Source organism: Elgaria multicarinata, chromosome 3 (assembly GCF_023053635.1).
Source record: "Elgaria multicarinata webbii isolate HBS135686 ecotype San Diego chromosome 3, rElgMul1.1.pri, whole genome shotgun sequence".
In the NCBI taxonomy this organism is placed as follows: domain Eukaryota; kingdom Metazoa; phylum Chordata; class Lepidosauria; order Squamata; family Anguidae; genus Elgaria; species Elgaria multicarinata.
The window spans coordinates 151,867,780-151,884,276 of NC_086173.1; the positions used below are offsets into that span (position 1 = coordinate 151,867,780).

The 16,497-nt window shown below is 49.3% G+C and overlaps 1 protein-coding gene across 3 annotated transcripts; it reads left to right on the forward strand.

Moving 5' to 3' along the window:
• Window positions 1–179: 179 nt before the first annotated feature.
• Window positions 180–16,358, forward strand: DXO (decapping exoribonuclease). 3 transcript variants are annotated; one of them, XM_063123523.1, is made up of 7 exons: window positions 180–363; window positions 2,362–2,759; window positions 5,028–5,257; window positions 7,923–8,142; window positions 10,107–10,242; window positions 12,933–13,027; window positions 16,001–16,358. In XM_063123523.1, exons 2-7 carry the CDS (start codon window positions 2,368–2,370, stop codon window positions 16,140–16,142), a joined length of 1,215 nt encoding a protein of 404 aa, XP_062979593.1. In that variant the 5' UTR covers window positions 180–363; window positions 2,362–2,367; the 3' UTR covers window positions 16,143–16,358. The 3 variants fall into 3 exon arrangements, with proteins under 3 accessions (XP_062979593.1, XP_062979594.1, XP_062979595.1); XM_063123524.1 differs by having other exon boundaries at window positions 347–367; XM_063123525.1 differs by lacking the exon at window positions 180–363 and adding an exon at window positions 428–610.
• The last annotated feature ends 139 nt before the right edge of the window (window positions 16,359–16,497 follow it).

Here is a 16,497-nt window from a genome sequence, read left to right on the forward strand (position 1 = left end):
CCAATCACAACTTTACATGCTAGTAAATTCCCATTCATACAGCGCACTGCACAAGGAAGACAGGAGCCGGGCTGCGATCGCCATCTACTGGCCATACTTCGACCTGCACGACCCCTCTGGGGAAAATTGGCAAAAGGAAGGGCGTGGGCTTCCCGGCTCGACCTGCGCCCTGTGATGACGTCATCAACGCGCGGCCTTCGCGCTAATAAATGAAATTAGGCGCGGCTTTGGACAAGATGTCAGGTACTCCAATCGTGGTTGGATAAGCGGCATAAAAAGGACGCGCGCCCACCGCCGAGCTCCAAGGGAATCCGCCGCCATCATTACGTGCACTTTCGGCGCCCGGCGGTGACGTCACAGCGGGCAAGTACGGGAGCTCGGAAGGGGTCAGGATGGAAGGCGAAGAGGGGGCTTCCTCGTCCCTGATTGGCTCTGGGAAGGGGAGGGGGAGAGGGCAAAGGGCAAAGAAGAAAGAGATGCTGTCTAAGCCCTGTCAAGTGGGTGCTGGTAGCCGGGACTCCTGGGTTCCTTGAAAGAAGAAAGGGGGTGGAAGGGGGCTGAGCATCGCCTGGGGAGGGGCTGTGGCTGAAGACCCGCTGGTAGGAGAGAGGTAAGTGGAGAGGTTTGGGGGCACAACTGAATGCTAAGTGGCTCAGTGGAGGGGTTTCCTCGGGAGACTTCAGGGGGTTGTGGGGGGGAGAGCAGGGACTGTTTGATTTGCAGCTTGCTGCATCCCAGAGTCACAGCAACCGTAGAAGGGTCCTAGGTCAGAGGCAGAACGTTTGCTTTGCATGCAGAAGAGCCTCCGGGTAGAGGTGGGGAAGACACGCACACCGCCGCCTCCTTCTGCAACCCCAAAGAAGCTGCCACCCGTCAGGGTAGAATCAGCTTCCCCCAGCAGACACACTGGCCTGGTTCAGACAACACGCTAAACCATGCTGCTTAACCACAAAATGGTTAAATAAGGGCATTCCATTAACCATTTTGTGGTTAAGCAGCATGGTTTAGCGTGTTGTCTGAACCAGGCCGGTATGGTGGGTAGAATGTTGGACTGGGACTCAGGAGACCTGGGCTCCAGTCCCCACTTGGCTATGAAGCTGCCTGAGTAACTTTGGGGCAGTCCCCGACTCTCGGCCTACCCCACCTCATGGGGTTGTTCTTAGGATAAAATAGAGAGGGGGAGGGTTATGTAAGCCATCTTGGATTGTTTACAAGAGTTGTAACAAGCTGGGATAGAAATGGCATAATAAATAAATAAATAAAAATCCATCTCAAGAGTACTTCATTGTTTTGTAGTCTAACCCCCCCACCCTCGGGGAGCACCTTATTCAGACTTGCATGGGCATCATGAAGCTCACATGGTCCAGCATCCCCAAAGGACCTATGGGCTGCCCCATCAGACCAAGGGCCCATCTAGCCCAGCACTCTGGCCACTGTGTGAGCAAAGTGCTGAACTAGATGGACCCTGGTCTGCTCCAGCAGGGCTCTTCTTACGTTCTTATATCCTTCAGCTCCATAACCTGGAGGTTGCCTGCTTTGAGAGACACCAATGTTGCATCAAGCCCAGAGGCCGGTTTTTCCAGAGTGTGTTTTAGTATGGGATGCCCCAGGTGGTGCCATGTTTAGGAATAAGAAATGGGGATTTGTCCTCTTGAAAAAAGCCTTGGGCTGGGCCAAATGATCCTATACTGATACACCCAAATAAGCCTTCTGCTAGGCTGAATGATGTTCTGTCTCATCTCCTTCCCACCTGTAATGCTGGGTTAATACTACTGGCCTGCCTTACAGAATTGTTGTAATGATGACAGAGATAATGTGAAGCACTTAGCAAAACATTTGATACAGCAATAAAAACATTTTATTACAATTTTAGATTTTTGAAAAGCTCATAGTAGTAAAGGCCCCTCCGTTGCAATCATGGCCACCTCTCAGGGATGCTGTAGCAAGGATTTCCTGCATTGGCAGGGGGGTTGGATTAGATGACCTCTGAGATACCTTCCAACTCTATGATCATCTCTACCCATATCAGAATCACCATTTCACTGATATACGTGCACTAAAGTGTTGTGGGGCGCGGAATCCCAAACCTACTGTTTATCAGTACCGCAAGGTGGCTAAAAGGGGCTGAAAGAGAGCTATAGCTATGTGCAGCTATGGTGTTCTTCAGCGTGCATTTTGATTGAGAGAGTGGGCGCTGGGTCGTTTTAAAAATAATAATGGATAAAAGAACAACTGGAAATGTGCCCATAAGTGCTTGTCCCCATGACAGTCGTGTGTATATTTCATCAGATAAGGACAGTTTGCTAGATGCATGTTTGGAAACGCGAGATTCGTGATCACTTTCCCCCTTGTCCATCGCAGTTGCTAATGAAGCCCACGCTCAACCCCAGGACTCACAGCCGTGAGGATGACGAGGACGTCTCCAAAGACTGCAGCGCCAAGCGCCAGAGGGGCGACTTGAAGCCCCCTCTGACTTTGCCTGTCACCCCGTCTCGCTATGATGCCCCTTTCCCCTTTTATCGGCGGCCTGCCGAGATGGGACACTTTTCCCTCGACGCCCAGCGCTGCTACCATGGGGACGCGAGCCAGCTGCGCTACTACGCCCCGCCCCCCATCGAGGGCCCCTCCCCTGGATTCGATCTGCGCGAGGGCTACCCCGACCGCTACGTGCGGCAGGACGAGAGCGTCCGCGAGGGACTGGAGCACTTTCTGAAATGGGTCGCTCAGAACCGGAAGCAGTTACAGACGGAGGACAAAGGGTGAGAAAGCGGGGTGGCAGCTGGGTTGGTGGGCGTGTTTCTTAGAAGCCCGACTGTAGGACAATCTCGCTCCTTCCTAAGGATATAGGAAGAGCCCTGCTGGATCAGACCAAAGGCCTCCCTGGTCCAGCATTCTGTTCCCACAGTGCCCAACCCGATGCCCACGGAAGCCCACAGGTAGGGCATAAGTGCAACAGCACCCTCTTGCCCATGTCCCCACCAAGGGGTTTTCAGAGGCAGTAATATATAGCCATCATGACTAGTAGCCATCGATAGCCTTTTCCTCCGGGAATTTATTCAGTCCCCTTTTAAAGCCATCCTAGTTGTGGTTGCAAATTTCATGGCTTAACTAGGCACCGCGTGAAGAAGCCCTTTCATATATCCTGAATCTCCCACCGATCAGCTGGCTTTTAGTATTAGGAGAGAAGGACAAAACCCTCTCCCTTTCCGCTTCCTTCGCATAATTTTGTACAACCCCCACCCCAGTATTTGCCTTCCCCCCCCTAACTGAAAAGCCCCAATATGGTAACCTTTCCAAATGGGGGGGGGGGTCGTTCCAGCCCCTCCATCATTTCGGTGGCCCCTTTCTGCACTTTGTCCACCTGTACAACATCGCTTTTCAGGAGCAATGACCAAAACTATGCGCAGCGCTATGTGCAGCTATGGTTGCGCCCCAGAGTGGTATAAAGGCATGATGGCCTTGGCAGTTTCCGACACGGAATATGCCCTCTTTACATGAGAACCTGCTTTATACTAGTTCAAAGCGTTTGGCCCTCTAATGCCGTATTGCCTACCCTGAGTGGCGAGTGTCCCTCCAGGATTTGTCTTGAGGGGGCCACCACTGAGAAGACGGGCTCCCTTGTACGCACCTAACTAGATGCTGATGAACTACGGTTCCCATCAGCCTTAGCCAGCATAGGCTTTTCCCATCACCTGTTACCTGACCTTTTTAACTGGATGTTACAGAGGTTGAATCTGGGACCTTCTGCAGGCAAATTATTATTTTTATTTATTTATTTATATAGCACCATCAATGTAATGGTGTTGTACAGAGTAAAACAATAAAATAGCAAGACCCTGCCGCATAGGCTTACATTCTAACAAAATCATAATAAAACAATAAGGAGGGGAAGAGAATGCACCAAACAGGCACAGGGTAGAGTAAAACTTACAATATAAAAGTCAGAACAAAGTCAAGTTTTAAAAGCTTTAGGGAAAAGAAAAGTTTTTAGCTGAGCTTTAAAAGCTGCGATTGAAGTTGTAGTTCTCAAATGTTCTGGAAGAGTGTTCCAGGCATAAGGGGCAGCAGAAGAAAATGGACAAAGCCGAGCAAGGGAAATAGAGACCCTTGGGCAGGTGAGGAACATGGCGTCAGAGGAGGGAAGCGCACGAGCGGGGCAATAGTGTGAGATGAGAGAGGAAAGATAGGAAGGAGCTAGACTGTGAAAAGCTTTGTAGGTCAACAGGAGAAGTTTATATTGGATTCTGAAGTGAATTGGAAGCCAATGAATTGGAAGTGAATTGGAAGCAAAGTAGGTGCTCTACTCCTGAGCAATGCCCCCTGCCTCGTTTTTTTGCCCTCTGGTGCAAAGAGCAGACTTTTGCTCTTTCAGATCTTTTAACTTGGGGATGGGGAACATGTGGCTGTCCAGATGTTATTGGACTGCATCTTCTATCATGCCTCACCATTGGCTGTGCTGGCTAAGGCTGATGGGAATTGCAATTCACCAGCATCTAGTAGGTGGGAACAAGGGAACGGGCCTTCTCAGTAGTGGCTCCCCACCGAGGCCCGCCTGGCACCAACACTGGCCCTGTTCAGAAGACACCTTAAACCACAGCTTTAACCACAGTGAATAAGGCAAAAAGCCTTATTCGCCATGGTTAAAGCTGTGGTTTAAGGTGTCTTCAGAATGGGACCATAGTTGTCTTTTCAGTGCCAGGTTAAGATTAGCCTTACTCCCAGGCATATGATGGGGCATTTATGCCAACTGTACTCACCAGGTGTAGTATCTTATTGAAATTGTTTTTAGAACTTTTACACTGTGTTTGTGATTTGTCGTTTTTGTGAATCGCCCAAAGAACTTCGACTAGTGGCTGATACAGAAATGAAAAGAAAATCTAAAGTCATCATCATCACTCCTTTTTTTTTAACTTGAAATTGACTTTGACATTTCCATATACAGAGCCTGCCCACCCCTGCCTGCTTGCCTCTTTGTGTGTGTTTTTAACGATCCCATTTCTCTCTCTCTCTCTCCTGCGTCCCTGCAGGCGGCCGCTGAATGCGGACTTTGTGACGTGGCGGGGGCATCTCACAAAAGTGCTGACCACCCCCTACGAAACTCAGGATGGGTGGCTGCTGGCTGTGAGCCTCTTCCGGGGGACCCTCTACATCAGTGAGGTGGAAACTGAGGCCGCCCGGAGGCAGCGGGAGCAGCGCTCAGAACTGCTGAAGGAACTCATGTACATGGGCTATAAGTTTGAGCAGTACATGTGTGCCGGTAAGGTGGCAGTCCGGGGTTTCCGCCCCTCCTCCAAATTTTGCATAACTTCTGGCTGGCAGTGTTGATCTTTGAACTTTGTTCAAGTTCCTGAGTTCTTTTGGCTGGCTGGGCCTCTTTTAAGGCTGTTTGAATGACTGGAAACAAGGCACGGATGCCAGAATTCTGTATTTGCCTACCCGCATCTTGTCAAAAATGCAAATATACCAATGTACTAATTTGAAGGAAAGACAGCATCTAAATATTTCAAAGATCTCAAGGGTGCTTTGAGAGGGTTCTGCTACCTTTAAAGATGGCCTGGAAATCAGGTATGCTTTAAGATGGATTCCTGCATTCAGCAGGGGGTTGGACTCAATGGCCTTATAGGCCCCTTCCAACTCCATGATTCTAAGGCAGCTAGCAACAAAGAAATTAAAGGCATCCTGTACTGTATAATACCAAAACAGCAGCGGGAAATGACGGAACAAGCAAAAAACCCACAGCATCCTACCTGCCTGTCTTCTAGTTGCTCTCAAATGACAGGGGCTCCCTTATTTGCAGATTGCTCAGGCATTTTTGATTCAAAGCCCCTTCTTAATTCCTAGCAGACATCCTCACTTTCCTAGGAACCCCAGAACTGTGGCTCCTCGTCCACTCCTTGGATATAGCCACTCCTTGCCCTGGTCACCTGTGGCGAGTAATGATCACCTCCCAAGTAACCAGCCAGGAAAGCTTTTGTCAACTGGAAAAGGATGTTGGCTCTTTAGTTTCGGCTGTCGAAGACTTTACAAGTGACTTAGCAGCAAAGGGAATGCGATAGCTAAGTGAGTCAGTTGCTAGAAGGTTGGTTTAAGGATATGGGATAGCAGTTTGTGGCTGGGATAAAGGGGCATCCTTAAACCCAACCTTTTAGCTTCCGACCCATGTGCCTATCGCATTCCCTTCCGTCAGTGAACTTCTACGTCATTAGGACTTTCAGCTGATTAAAGGAACTTCACAGGGCAATCCTAGGCTTGCGCAGTTAGAATTAAATCCCGTGGAGTGCTGTGGGGCTTACCACTGAACCCCACGGGCCTTCCACCTGGTAAGTGTGGGCAGGGTTGAAGTTTTAGTTGATTGCATGAGTTTTAATTGAATGGCAGAGGGTGCCTGCGACATCACCGACCTTTACACTAGGCCCGTCGCATAAACCCTTCTCAGGGCCAGCGCCCCCACTTGAAAACCTGAGGGAGAGTTAAATAAAACCTTTCCCCTGGCTATGAGGGAAACAGGTTTAACTTAGAATCTCTCAAAATATACTGTGGGAATACTCTGGTGTGGGTGTTTAATAACTGTAAGCCAGGTAAATAACGCCAAGCTGACAAGTGGTATTTGGTAGCTAACAAAATAATAATAAGTTTCTTGTTATTTAAAAGCTTTCAATCAAAATATAATACTTTCAATCCTGCCTAATCTAAACTCTCCACACACCAACCACCTCACTCTCTTCACACCAGTCCGAAGTCCCGAGAATCCAAACGCTTCTTCCTCTACAACTGAACAGCTCTCCTCACACGCACTCAAACTCACATACCTCACAAACTCCCAACGCTCTCCTTATATACTCCTCCCCCACCTATCGCATCATAAGCCACGCCCACTCAGTTCTAAGATTCCATACGTACCAGACATACTGATCCAGACATATACAAGATACTAAATTGTGGGGGTAATGCCACAGTGCAGTCCTATCCGGATGCCCGTCAGCGCTGAGAGGCCGACGGGCGTCCTCTGAGGAGTGGGGGGAGCAGGCAGGCGGTCTTCGTCTCCACGCTTTTCCCGCTCAGCATTTCGGCTAGACAGGCATTTTTGCCCGTCTTGCTGAGGCATCGGGGAGGGGAAGAAGCCAGGGAGGCTGGAGGGTTCCTTGTGGGGCCTGGGTTGTCGTGGTAACGGAAGGAGGAATAAGACGGGTGCGGCAGTTGGGAGTGGCAGTTGGGGGGGGCAGTTGGAGGAGAAAAGAGGAGATGCCTTACTTGTTAGTTTGGCGTCACGAACAGGGTCTGGGAAAGGGCACCAGGACTAGTCAAACCCGGAAGCCCTTTGTTTTACAAAACTGAAGAATGTATTAGTAACAACTTAACCATTAACACTCTGTGAGTCCCTGAGTTGTCTCAACTCCTAAGTAGTTGTTCAGCCGTTCCTGCAGGGCAACTGAGCTTCCTGAAATGCTGTTCACCGAGGCAGGAGGCCCGATTCCCTGCTCCTTACAGCCATTCTGTCCAACGTTGTCTTCTCTTTCTCATCTTCCTCCAACCCCTCGGAAACCTTCCTCCTTTCCTTTTTCTTCCTCCTCTTTTTTCTCCTCCTCTCTCTCCCCTGCTCCACCTTCTACCTGCCCTCCCTCCTTTTCTGTCCTTCCGTTCCCATGACAACCCGTGCCACACTTGTAATTCATTTAAATATTGCAGCCCTACTTCTAACCGACTTGATTGTATTGTCTCTTAGAGAAATTGGGGGTCTTGTGACGAGGCTGTTGCTGCCCCCCCTCCCCTGCCCTGACATTAATCACCCAGGGCAGCCTTCCTCAACCTGGGGCGCTCCAGATGTGTTGGACTGCATCTCCCAGAATGCCCCAGCCAGCTCCTCAGGTTGAGGAAGGCTGACCCAGGGGATTGGATTGGCTAAACGTCTTTTTCTGCTCCAGATACTCCAGACGGGACTCCTGATCCGACCGGGGTGGTGAACACAAACGAAGCTTTCTGCACAGTGATCCGGACCCGCTTGGGGACCCACTCGCTTCTGTTTTCTGGGGAGGTGGATTGTACTGACCCCCGCAGCCCCTCGCCAGAGCCACCAAGCTGCTACGTGGAGTTGAAGACCAGCAAAGTGATGCACAGCCCTGCTCAGAGGAAGAGTTTTTATAGGTGAGCGAAACCGCAAAGGTGATGTTGGGAGCCGCCCACAGAGACGGCTAGCTCGGCCTTGTCCCACCAGATGTTTTGCTCTTCAGTTCCCATCAGCGAATGGAGAGCCAGTGTGGCGTAGTGGCTAAAGTGCTGGACTGGGAGTCAGGAGATCTGGTTCTAATCTGCGCTCGGCCATGGAAACCCACTGGGTGACTTTGGGCCAATCACAGACTCCCAGCCCATCCTACCTCAACAGGGTTGATATGAGGATAAAATGGAGGGGAGGAGGGTTATGTGCGCCATCTTGGGTTCCTTAAGGAGGAAAAAAAGCAGGATATAAATGTAATAAATAAATAATACATCAGCCCCAACCAACACAGTGAATGGTCGGGAATCTTGGGAGTTGTAGTCCTAAATGGTCAGGAATCATGGGATCTGTAGTCCCAAATGGTCAGGAATCTTGGGAACTGTAGTCCTAAATGGTCAGGAATCATGGGATCTGTAGTCCCAAATGGTCAGGAATCTTGGGAGCTGTAGTCCCAAATGGTCAGGAATCTTGGGAGTTTCAGTCCCAAATGGTCAGGAATCTTGGGAACTGTAGTCCTAAATAGTCAGGAATCATGGGAGCTGTAGTCCCAAATGGTCAGGAATCTTGGGAGTTTCAGTCCCAAATGGTCAGGAATCTTGGGAACTGTAGTCCTAAATGGTCAGGAATCATGGGATCTGTAGTCCCAAATGGTCAGGAATCTTGGGAGCTGTAGTCCCAAATGGTCAGGAATCTTGGGAGTTTCAGTCCCAAATGGTCAGGAATCTTGGGAACTGTAGTCCTAAATAGTCAGGAATCATGGGAGCTGTAGTCCCAAATGGTCAGGAATCTAGGGAGTTGTAGTCCTAAATGGTCAGGAATCATGGGAGCTGTAGTCCCAAATGGTCAGGAATCATGGGAGCTGTAGTCCCAAATGGTCAGGAATCTTGGGAACTGTAGTCCCAAATGGTCAGGAATCATGGGAGCTGTAGTCCCAAATGCCTGTGGGTTTCCTGTGAGCAATTGGTTGGCCACTGTATGAACAGAATGCTGGACTAGATGGACCCTTTGGTTTGATCCAGCAGGGCTCTTCTTAAATATGTTTGGGGAAGGGTGTGCTAGCTCCTCCTGGGTATGGGGGTTTTGGCATCTCAAGCAAGGTGGGCTTGAATTCATGGGTCGTATGGGAAGACAGAGACGAAATCCAGCGGGCTACAGCAGGCAAGCAGGAACCGGGCTGGGCCGGAGGAGGAAGAGGAGGAGGTCAGTCTCCTCTAGCTCCATACAGTGAACACCCCACCTGAGCAAGGAGATGTGCCATAGAAACAGCTCCTTCTGCTCAGCTACTATGGGGAATTTCACCTGCAGCAGGAGGCGTTCTCAGCCCAGCCTCCTTCAGCTTATAACACCGGCGTTTCGCAATCTGAGCATCCTTCTGCTGTTACTGCACAACCTTACGCCTCTTTGAACCGAAACAGGGTCCTACAACTCCCAGCATTCCCCAGCCAGCATGGAGTGGTAGGACTTTTGGGAGCTGTAGGAATTCTTTTTGTCCAAACGTGCACAGGATTGCGCCCTTAATCTTTTTAAGGAGCCACAGGCCTCTCTGTTTGGGGGTGCAACCGGCACACTGCAACTTAAAGCTCTTAGTGGCAGCATTGAAGCCTTAGGAGAGGGATTTCTACCTTTTGGAATGGGAGAAAAAAATGTTGTACGGAGCTGGGAAACCACAAAATGATCAGGGGGGAAGGGGCCGTGACCGCCTGGGGGAGCCCAGGCCTCAGGTTCTTCACCGTTGCCTTGAACCAGTTGGTTAGGCAAGACGCTGGACTGGAGAGAGCTTTTGGTCTGACCCAGCAGACAGCTTAGGTTTCTGGGTGAATTCTTGAGGAGGGAAGATGGCATTACTTGGGGGACGGGTCGCCGGATCCTGCCCATTTGCCTCTCTCCTACTCAGGCACAAGATGATCAAATGGTGGGCTCAGTCCTTCCTGCCTGGCGTGTCGCGGATCGTGGCAGGATACCGGGGCCCAGATGGCTCTGTCGTGGGACTGGAGACCTTCGAGACCATGAAGATCTTCCAGCTCATTAGGGTGAGTCTGATACTGGAGATGTCCGCCCGTTAGGGGATCTCAGATCCTTTCTAAGTAGAGAAGAATTCAAGAAGGACGCAGACAAGCTGGAGCATGTTCAGAGGAGGGCAACCAGGATGATCAGGGGTCTGGAAACAAAGCCCTATGAAGAGAGACTGAAAGAACTTGGCATGTTTAGCCTGGAGAAGAGAAGATTGAGGGGAGACATGATAGCACTCTTCAAATACTTAAAAGGTTGTCACACAGAGGAGGGCCAGGATCTCTTCTCGATCCTCCCAGAGTGTAGGACACGGAATAACGGGCTCAAGTTAAAGGAAGCCAGATTCCAGCTGGACATCAGGAAAAACTGCCTGACTGTTAGAGCAGTGCGACAATGGAACCAGTTACCTAGGGAGGTTGTGGGCTCTCCCACACTATAGGCCTTCAAGAGGCAGCTGGACAAGCATCTGTCAGGGATGCTTTAAGGTGGATTCCTGCATTGAGCAGGGGGTTGGACTTGATGGCCTTGTAGGCCCCTTCCAACTCTGCTATTCTATGATTCTATGATTCTAAGCTCACCTGGTCACCCAGGTTCGAGTCTTTTCAGCACCAGGGGAAGGGCTTTTTATTCTCCCATTTATGTTGGAGCTGGGAAAGGTGCAGAAATGGCAACCAGAATGATCAAGGGGCTGGAGCAACTCCCCCTATGAGGAAACCTTACAACGTTAGGAGCTTTTTAGTTTAGAAAAAGGGCTGGTTGCAGGAGACCTGGGAGAGGTGTAGAGAATTAGGCACGGTGCGAAGAAAGTGGATGCGGGCGCATTTTTCTCCTTCACTTATAACACTAGAACCCAAATCATCCCATGAAGCTGATTGGTGGGAGATTCCGGACAGATAAAAGCAAGGCCTTCTTCGCCCAGCACTTAGATAAACTATGGGATTCACTTCCACAAGATGTCGTGATGGCCACTAATTTAGATGGCTTTAAAAGGGGATTGGACACATTCTTGGAGGGGAAGGCTATCAACGGCTACTAGTCCTGATGGCTATATTATTATTATTATTATTATTATTATTATTATTATTATTATTATTATTATTATAATATTTATTTATTTTTATTCCGCCTTTTGCCCTATGCTGGGCCTCAAGGCGGCCTTACAAAGTTTAAAACATACGTGGGGGGTGGGGAGAAACAAAACCATAAATGTTTAAAATACACAACAAAATTATAAGACATTAACATAGATGGAGGGCCAGATTATTCTCCGAAGGCCTGCTGGAACAAAAAAGTTTTAGCCTGCTTCCGAAAGCCCATCAAGGAGGGAGCCAGCCTAGCTTCCCCGGGAAGAGAGTTCCAGAGCACCGGAGCAGCCACCGAGAAGGCCCTCTCCCATGTTCCCACCTATGTACACCAATGGCTGGGGAACATGGGCAGGAGGGTGCCATTGCCTTCATGTCCTTGTGGGAACAGCGCTGTAACTTGATAGGTTTTTTTAAAAAAATGACATCTCCCAGTATTTCTTAAAGAATGAAAGAGCCCTGGCTTCTACCTCTTCTGATTTGCTTTCTTGCTCTTCTCCATAGGCGTGTGCAAGGGGTGTGCCCAGGCACACCCTAATGTCTCAAGCAATAAGCACCAAATTGAGGGGGCCATTGACTAGGGATCCAGAGGAGGGTTGTGATGCAGCGGGAACAGTCCTCCAGCTGCCCTCTGGCTGTTCCGCTGCCCCTGATGGCATGCCATTGCTCCCTGCACCAGGAGTGGAAAAGGAATCGCTCTGCGGGGCGCTTCTCTGCCAGGAGCCACACTTCAACGAGGCCAGGAGGAGGGGAAAGCCCCTCCTCCAGCCAGTGTCACCACCAAGCCCCACCAAGGAAAAAACTTTTCTTTTTCCTAAAGCTTTTAAAACTTGATTTTGTTCTGACTTTTATACTGTTAGTTTTACTCCACCCTGTGCCTGTTTGGTGCATTCTCTTCCCCTCCTTATTGTTTTATTATGATTTTATTAGAATGTAAGCCTATGCGGCAGGGCCTTGCTATTTTATTGTTTTACTCTGTGCAGCACCATGTACATTGATGGCGCTATATTAATAATAATAATAATAATAATAATAATAATAATAATAATAAGGGCATCAGTGTCTACAGTGCTTAATAAATAAATGAATAAAAACAATGCCCTTTATGATTGAGTATTCAATAAATGTTTGCCTTTTTTAAAATAATAAAATTCCCTGGGCGGACACCCTAATGCAGCCTTCCTCAACCTGGGGCGCTCCAGATGTGTTGGACTGCATCTCCCAGAATGCCCCAGCCAGCTGGCTGGGGCATTCTGGGAGATGCAGTCCAACACATCTGGAGCGCCCCAGGTTGAGGAAGGCTGCCCTAATGAAATGTGTTGTGCACGCCTAGGCTCTTCTCCCGATCTTCTTTCCTTCAGGGCTATCTCCATCTTCCAACTTTGTCCTCAGATCGTTTCTCGTCTTGGAGTTGGTCACTTCCCACTTCCTTGGTCACTTAAATTAAAATCATGTTCATCCAAGGAAGAAAGTGGACTTCCCCCCCCCCCCCCACCAACTCCTCTCTGGCTGTTATTTCCTTAAACACTGGATGAGTCAGGCCTACATGTGCCTGCTTGCATGACAAATAACAGCCTTGGGGGGTTTATTCCTGAATAACACTCCTTCCCTTTTCCCCTCCCTGACAGGAAGACCCCGGCTGCTGGAAGCCAGCGGTGTGCATGAACTTTTGTGCAGCGTTCCTTGCCTTTGTGAAGAAAGTGGTGACAGAAGACAATCCAAAGTGAGTAATTCCAACGATCACCTGTACCGGGTAGACCCTAGACGCAAAGTCCTTCCTGTTCCCTCAAGCAAGGGTGGGCAAAGTTTGGCTCAGGAATCCTGGGATTTGTAGTCCAAAATGGCTGGAGGGTGCCAGGCTGGGGAAGCCTGGGCAGGATCTACGCTACTGCTTTAAAACGGTTTATAACTGTAGTGACAACTGTTGGGGCCCGGGACACATGCCGTATACCGTTTTCAAAATGTCTTATCCTGCTTGGTGTAGATCTGGCCTTGATCTGAAGTATATGCAACGCAGGAGGAGGAAGAATCATAGAATAGTAGAGTTGGAAGGGGCCTATTGAGTCCAAGCCCCTGCTCAGTGCAGGAATCCACCCTACAGCATCCCTGACAGATGGTTGTCCAGCTGCCTCTTGAAGGCCTCTAGTGTGGGAGAGCCCACAACCTCCCTAGGTAACTAATTCCATTGTCGTACTGCTCTAACAGTCAGGATGTTTTTCCTGATGTCCAGCTGGAATCTGGCTTCCTGTCACTTGAGCCTATTATTCCATGTCCTGCACTCTGGGAGGATCGAGAAGAGATCCTGGCCCTCCTCTGTGTGACAACCTTTCAAGTATTTGAAGAGTGCTCTCATGTCTCCCCTCAATCTTCTCTTCTCCAGGCTAAACCTGTCCAGTTCTTTCAGTCTCTCTTCATAGGGCTTTGTTTCCAGACCCCTGATCATCCTGGTTGCCCTCCTCTGAACACACTCCAGCTTGTCTGCATCCTTCTTGAATTCTTCTCTACTTCTTAGGTTCTTAAGTCTATTGAACTCTGCGAGACTTACTTAGAATCATAGAATAGCAGAGTTGGAAGGGGCCTACAAGGCCATCGAGTCCAACCCCCTGCTCAGTGCAGGAATCCATCGTAAAGCATCCCTGACAGATGGCTGTCCAGCTGCCTCTTGAAGGCCTCTTGTGTGGGAGAGCCCACCACCTCCCAATCTTTCAGTGCAGGGTACCTGCCTAAGTCTTTCCATGGGCACGGGAATTTTTTCCTGCCCTCACGCTAGGCAGGGCTCCTACAGCTTTCACTGTTGTGATGAAGAGGAGGGAATTTCACCAGGTGCTGCATGCTTACAAATGACACCTGCTGAAATTCCCTTTTCAGTACAACTGTTAAAGTTATGGGAGCCCTGACCTCCTCTCCATGGGGTCACCCAACTACTGAAACATTGTCCTAATGCTGCCCAGAGAATCCAGGGGTCTTGGAACCAATTCCCTCCCTTCCCCACTAAGCCTCACCTTTTGCATCCATCAAAGTAATGTCAGTCCCATCTGCCCAGCCTTTCCCCAACCTGATGCCCTCCAGGTGTGCCACCCTAACTCTGGCCTTCCCCTGATGATGTCTCTGTGTTTTTATTGTAGGTTTTTTTAGATTGCTCTTTTTAAAAAATGAAATTGTACCAGTCTATTTTATTGTCAGCCACTGTGGGAGGACTTTTGTCCTGAAAAGTGGCCTATAAACATTTTAAATAAATAAAAGTTGGAAGACTGAGGCATGTTTTGCCTCTTGAAGAGCAATCAGGTAGAATAACTCCCTGCATAGTTTTCCTTATATTTACACAAATAAAATGGCTGTAGAGGGTTTGTTTGGGGCCTGGAATTTCCCTGAAGGTGCCTTGCCTCTTGGTGACTACAGCCCTGTGATGAAGGTGTTGGTGTGTTGACACTGAAAGTGGGAGCCAAACTGCAGGCCTTACCCTGATATGTGTGTGTGTGTTTCTTGCTGTTTTTATGAAATTGTATCTCTTTTATTGTTGCAAGCTGCCGTGGGAGGACTCCTGCCCAGAAAGGCAGCCTAGAAATATTTTTAATAAATAGTATCACGGTAGTGGTGGAAGAGAATTTGAGGGGAGGGCCAATGCACCTTGGGGCACCAGAACATTGGAACTAGCTGGACGAAGAATAGAAGACGACGTGGAGGAAAGGCTGTGGGGAGAAGCAGTTGAGTGGCGGCATTGAAGAGTACGCTTATGTGGATGAGGAAAGCCTGGCTAAAAGATGGAGGGTGGGCCGCCTTCTGTGTGGCAGCCCCACAGGTATGGGGCTCCCCTCTGATGGATTTCCTTATGGTAGCAGGAATTTATGTGGGCCTTGAAGCCTTCTCTGTTTACAGCTGCCTCTGAGTGAGTCAGCAAGAGGCTTGTTGTTGTTGTTGTTGTTATTATTATTATATTTATTTATTTATATAGCACCATCAATGTACATGGTGCTGCACAGAGTAAAACAATAAAATAGCAAGACCCTGCCGCATAGGCTTACATTCTAATAAAACCATAATAAAACACTAAGAAGGGGAAGAGAATGCACCAAACAGGCACAGGGTAGAGTAAAACTAACAGTATAAAAGAACAAAATCAAGTTTTAAAAGCTTTAGGAAAAAGAAAAGTTTTTAGCTGAGCTTTAAAAGCTGTGGTTGAACTTGTAGTTCTCAAATGTTCTGGAAGAGCGTTCCAGGCGTAAGGGGCAGCAGACGAAAATGGACGGAGCCGAGCAAGGGAAGTAGAGGCCCTTGGGCAGGCGAGAAACATGGCATTAGAGGAGCGAAGAGCACGAGCGGGGCAATAGTGTGAGATGAGAGAGGAGAGATAGGAAGGAGCTAGACCGTGAAAAGCTTTGTAGGTCAACAGGAGAAGTTTATATTGGATTCTGAAGTGAATTAGAAGCCAATGAAGAGATTTCAGAAGTGGAGTAACATGGTCAGAGCGGCGAGCCAAGAAGATGATCTTAGCAGCAGAGTGGTTCTTTTGCTGTACACCTTTAGTTGTACAGCTTCCTTGTTGTGTCTTCCCATTGTGAGGGCATGATCCTAAGAAGCAGCTGAGAAATCCTCTGGCGGGATAAAATACATTCGGCCAAAGCTCTGTGCAAATGGGAGCTACCCCTTTGCCCTTCACTTCTCTCGTATCTAATGCTTGACCTGCTTCTCCCTGCAGGGCGGTTCACCTCTTTGCCTGGGAGCCAGGCCACCCGGTTTCCTTCACGGTGCACCAGGACTCCGAGCACACCTTCCTGCCCGACTGGTACGTGGAGGCGCTGAGCACCGAGAAGCCCCCCACTCCGCGGATCCCAGACTGAAGAGCTCGAGCTGGGGGCCAAGCGGGTTTTGTACGGAGATGTCGGTGGGCCAGGAAACCCAGGGCGGGTGGTGGGAGGATGCAAGCAGAAAAGGCCCTAGGCGGCTGGACCGGACGCTTGCAAAGCGGGAGGGGGGACACACACACACACACCTACTGCGGGCCCCCTGGTCACGATGGAGGAGGAAGAGGGCAATAAATTATGCTGTGAATGCAATGTTTCCCAGTGGTGTTTATGGAGGGGGTTCCTTCTCTCACGTCTCGTTGAGGGCTTTTTAAAACAACAACTGGATGAATGTATAGAGCAAGGCTAGGCGGGCAGTATCCAGGGCATTCCGGAGCTGCAGAGCTGAAAT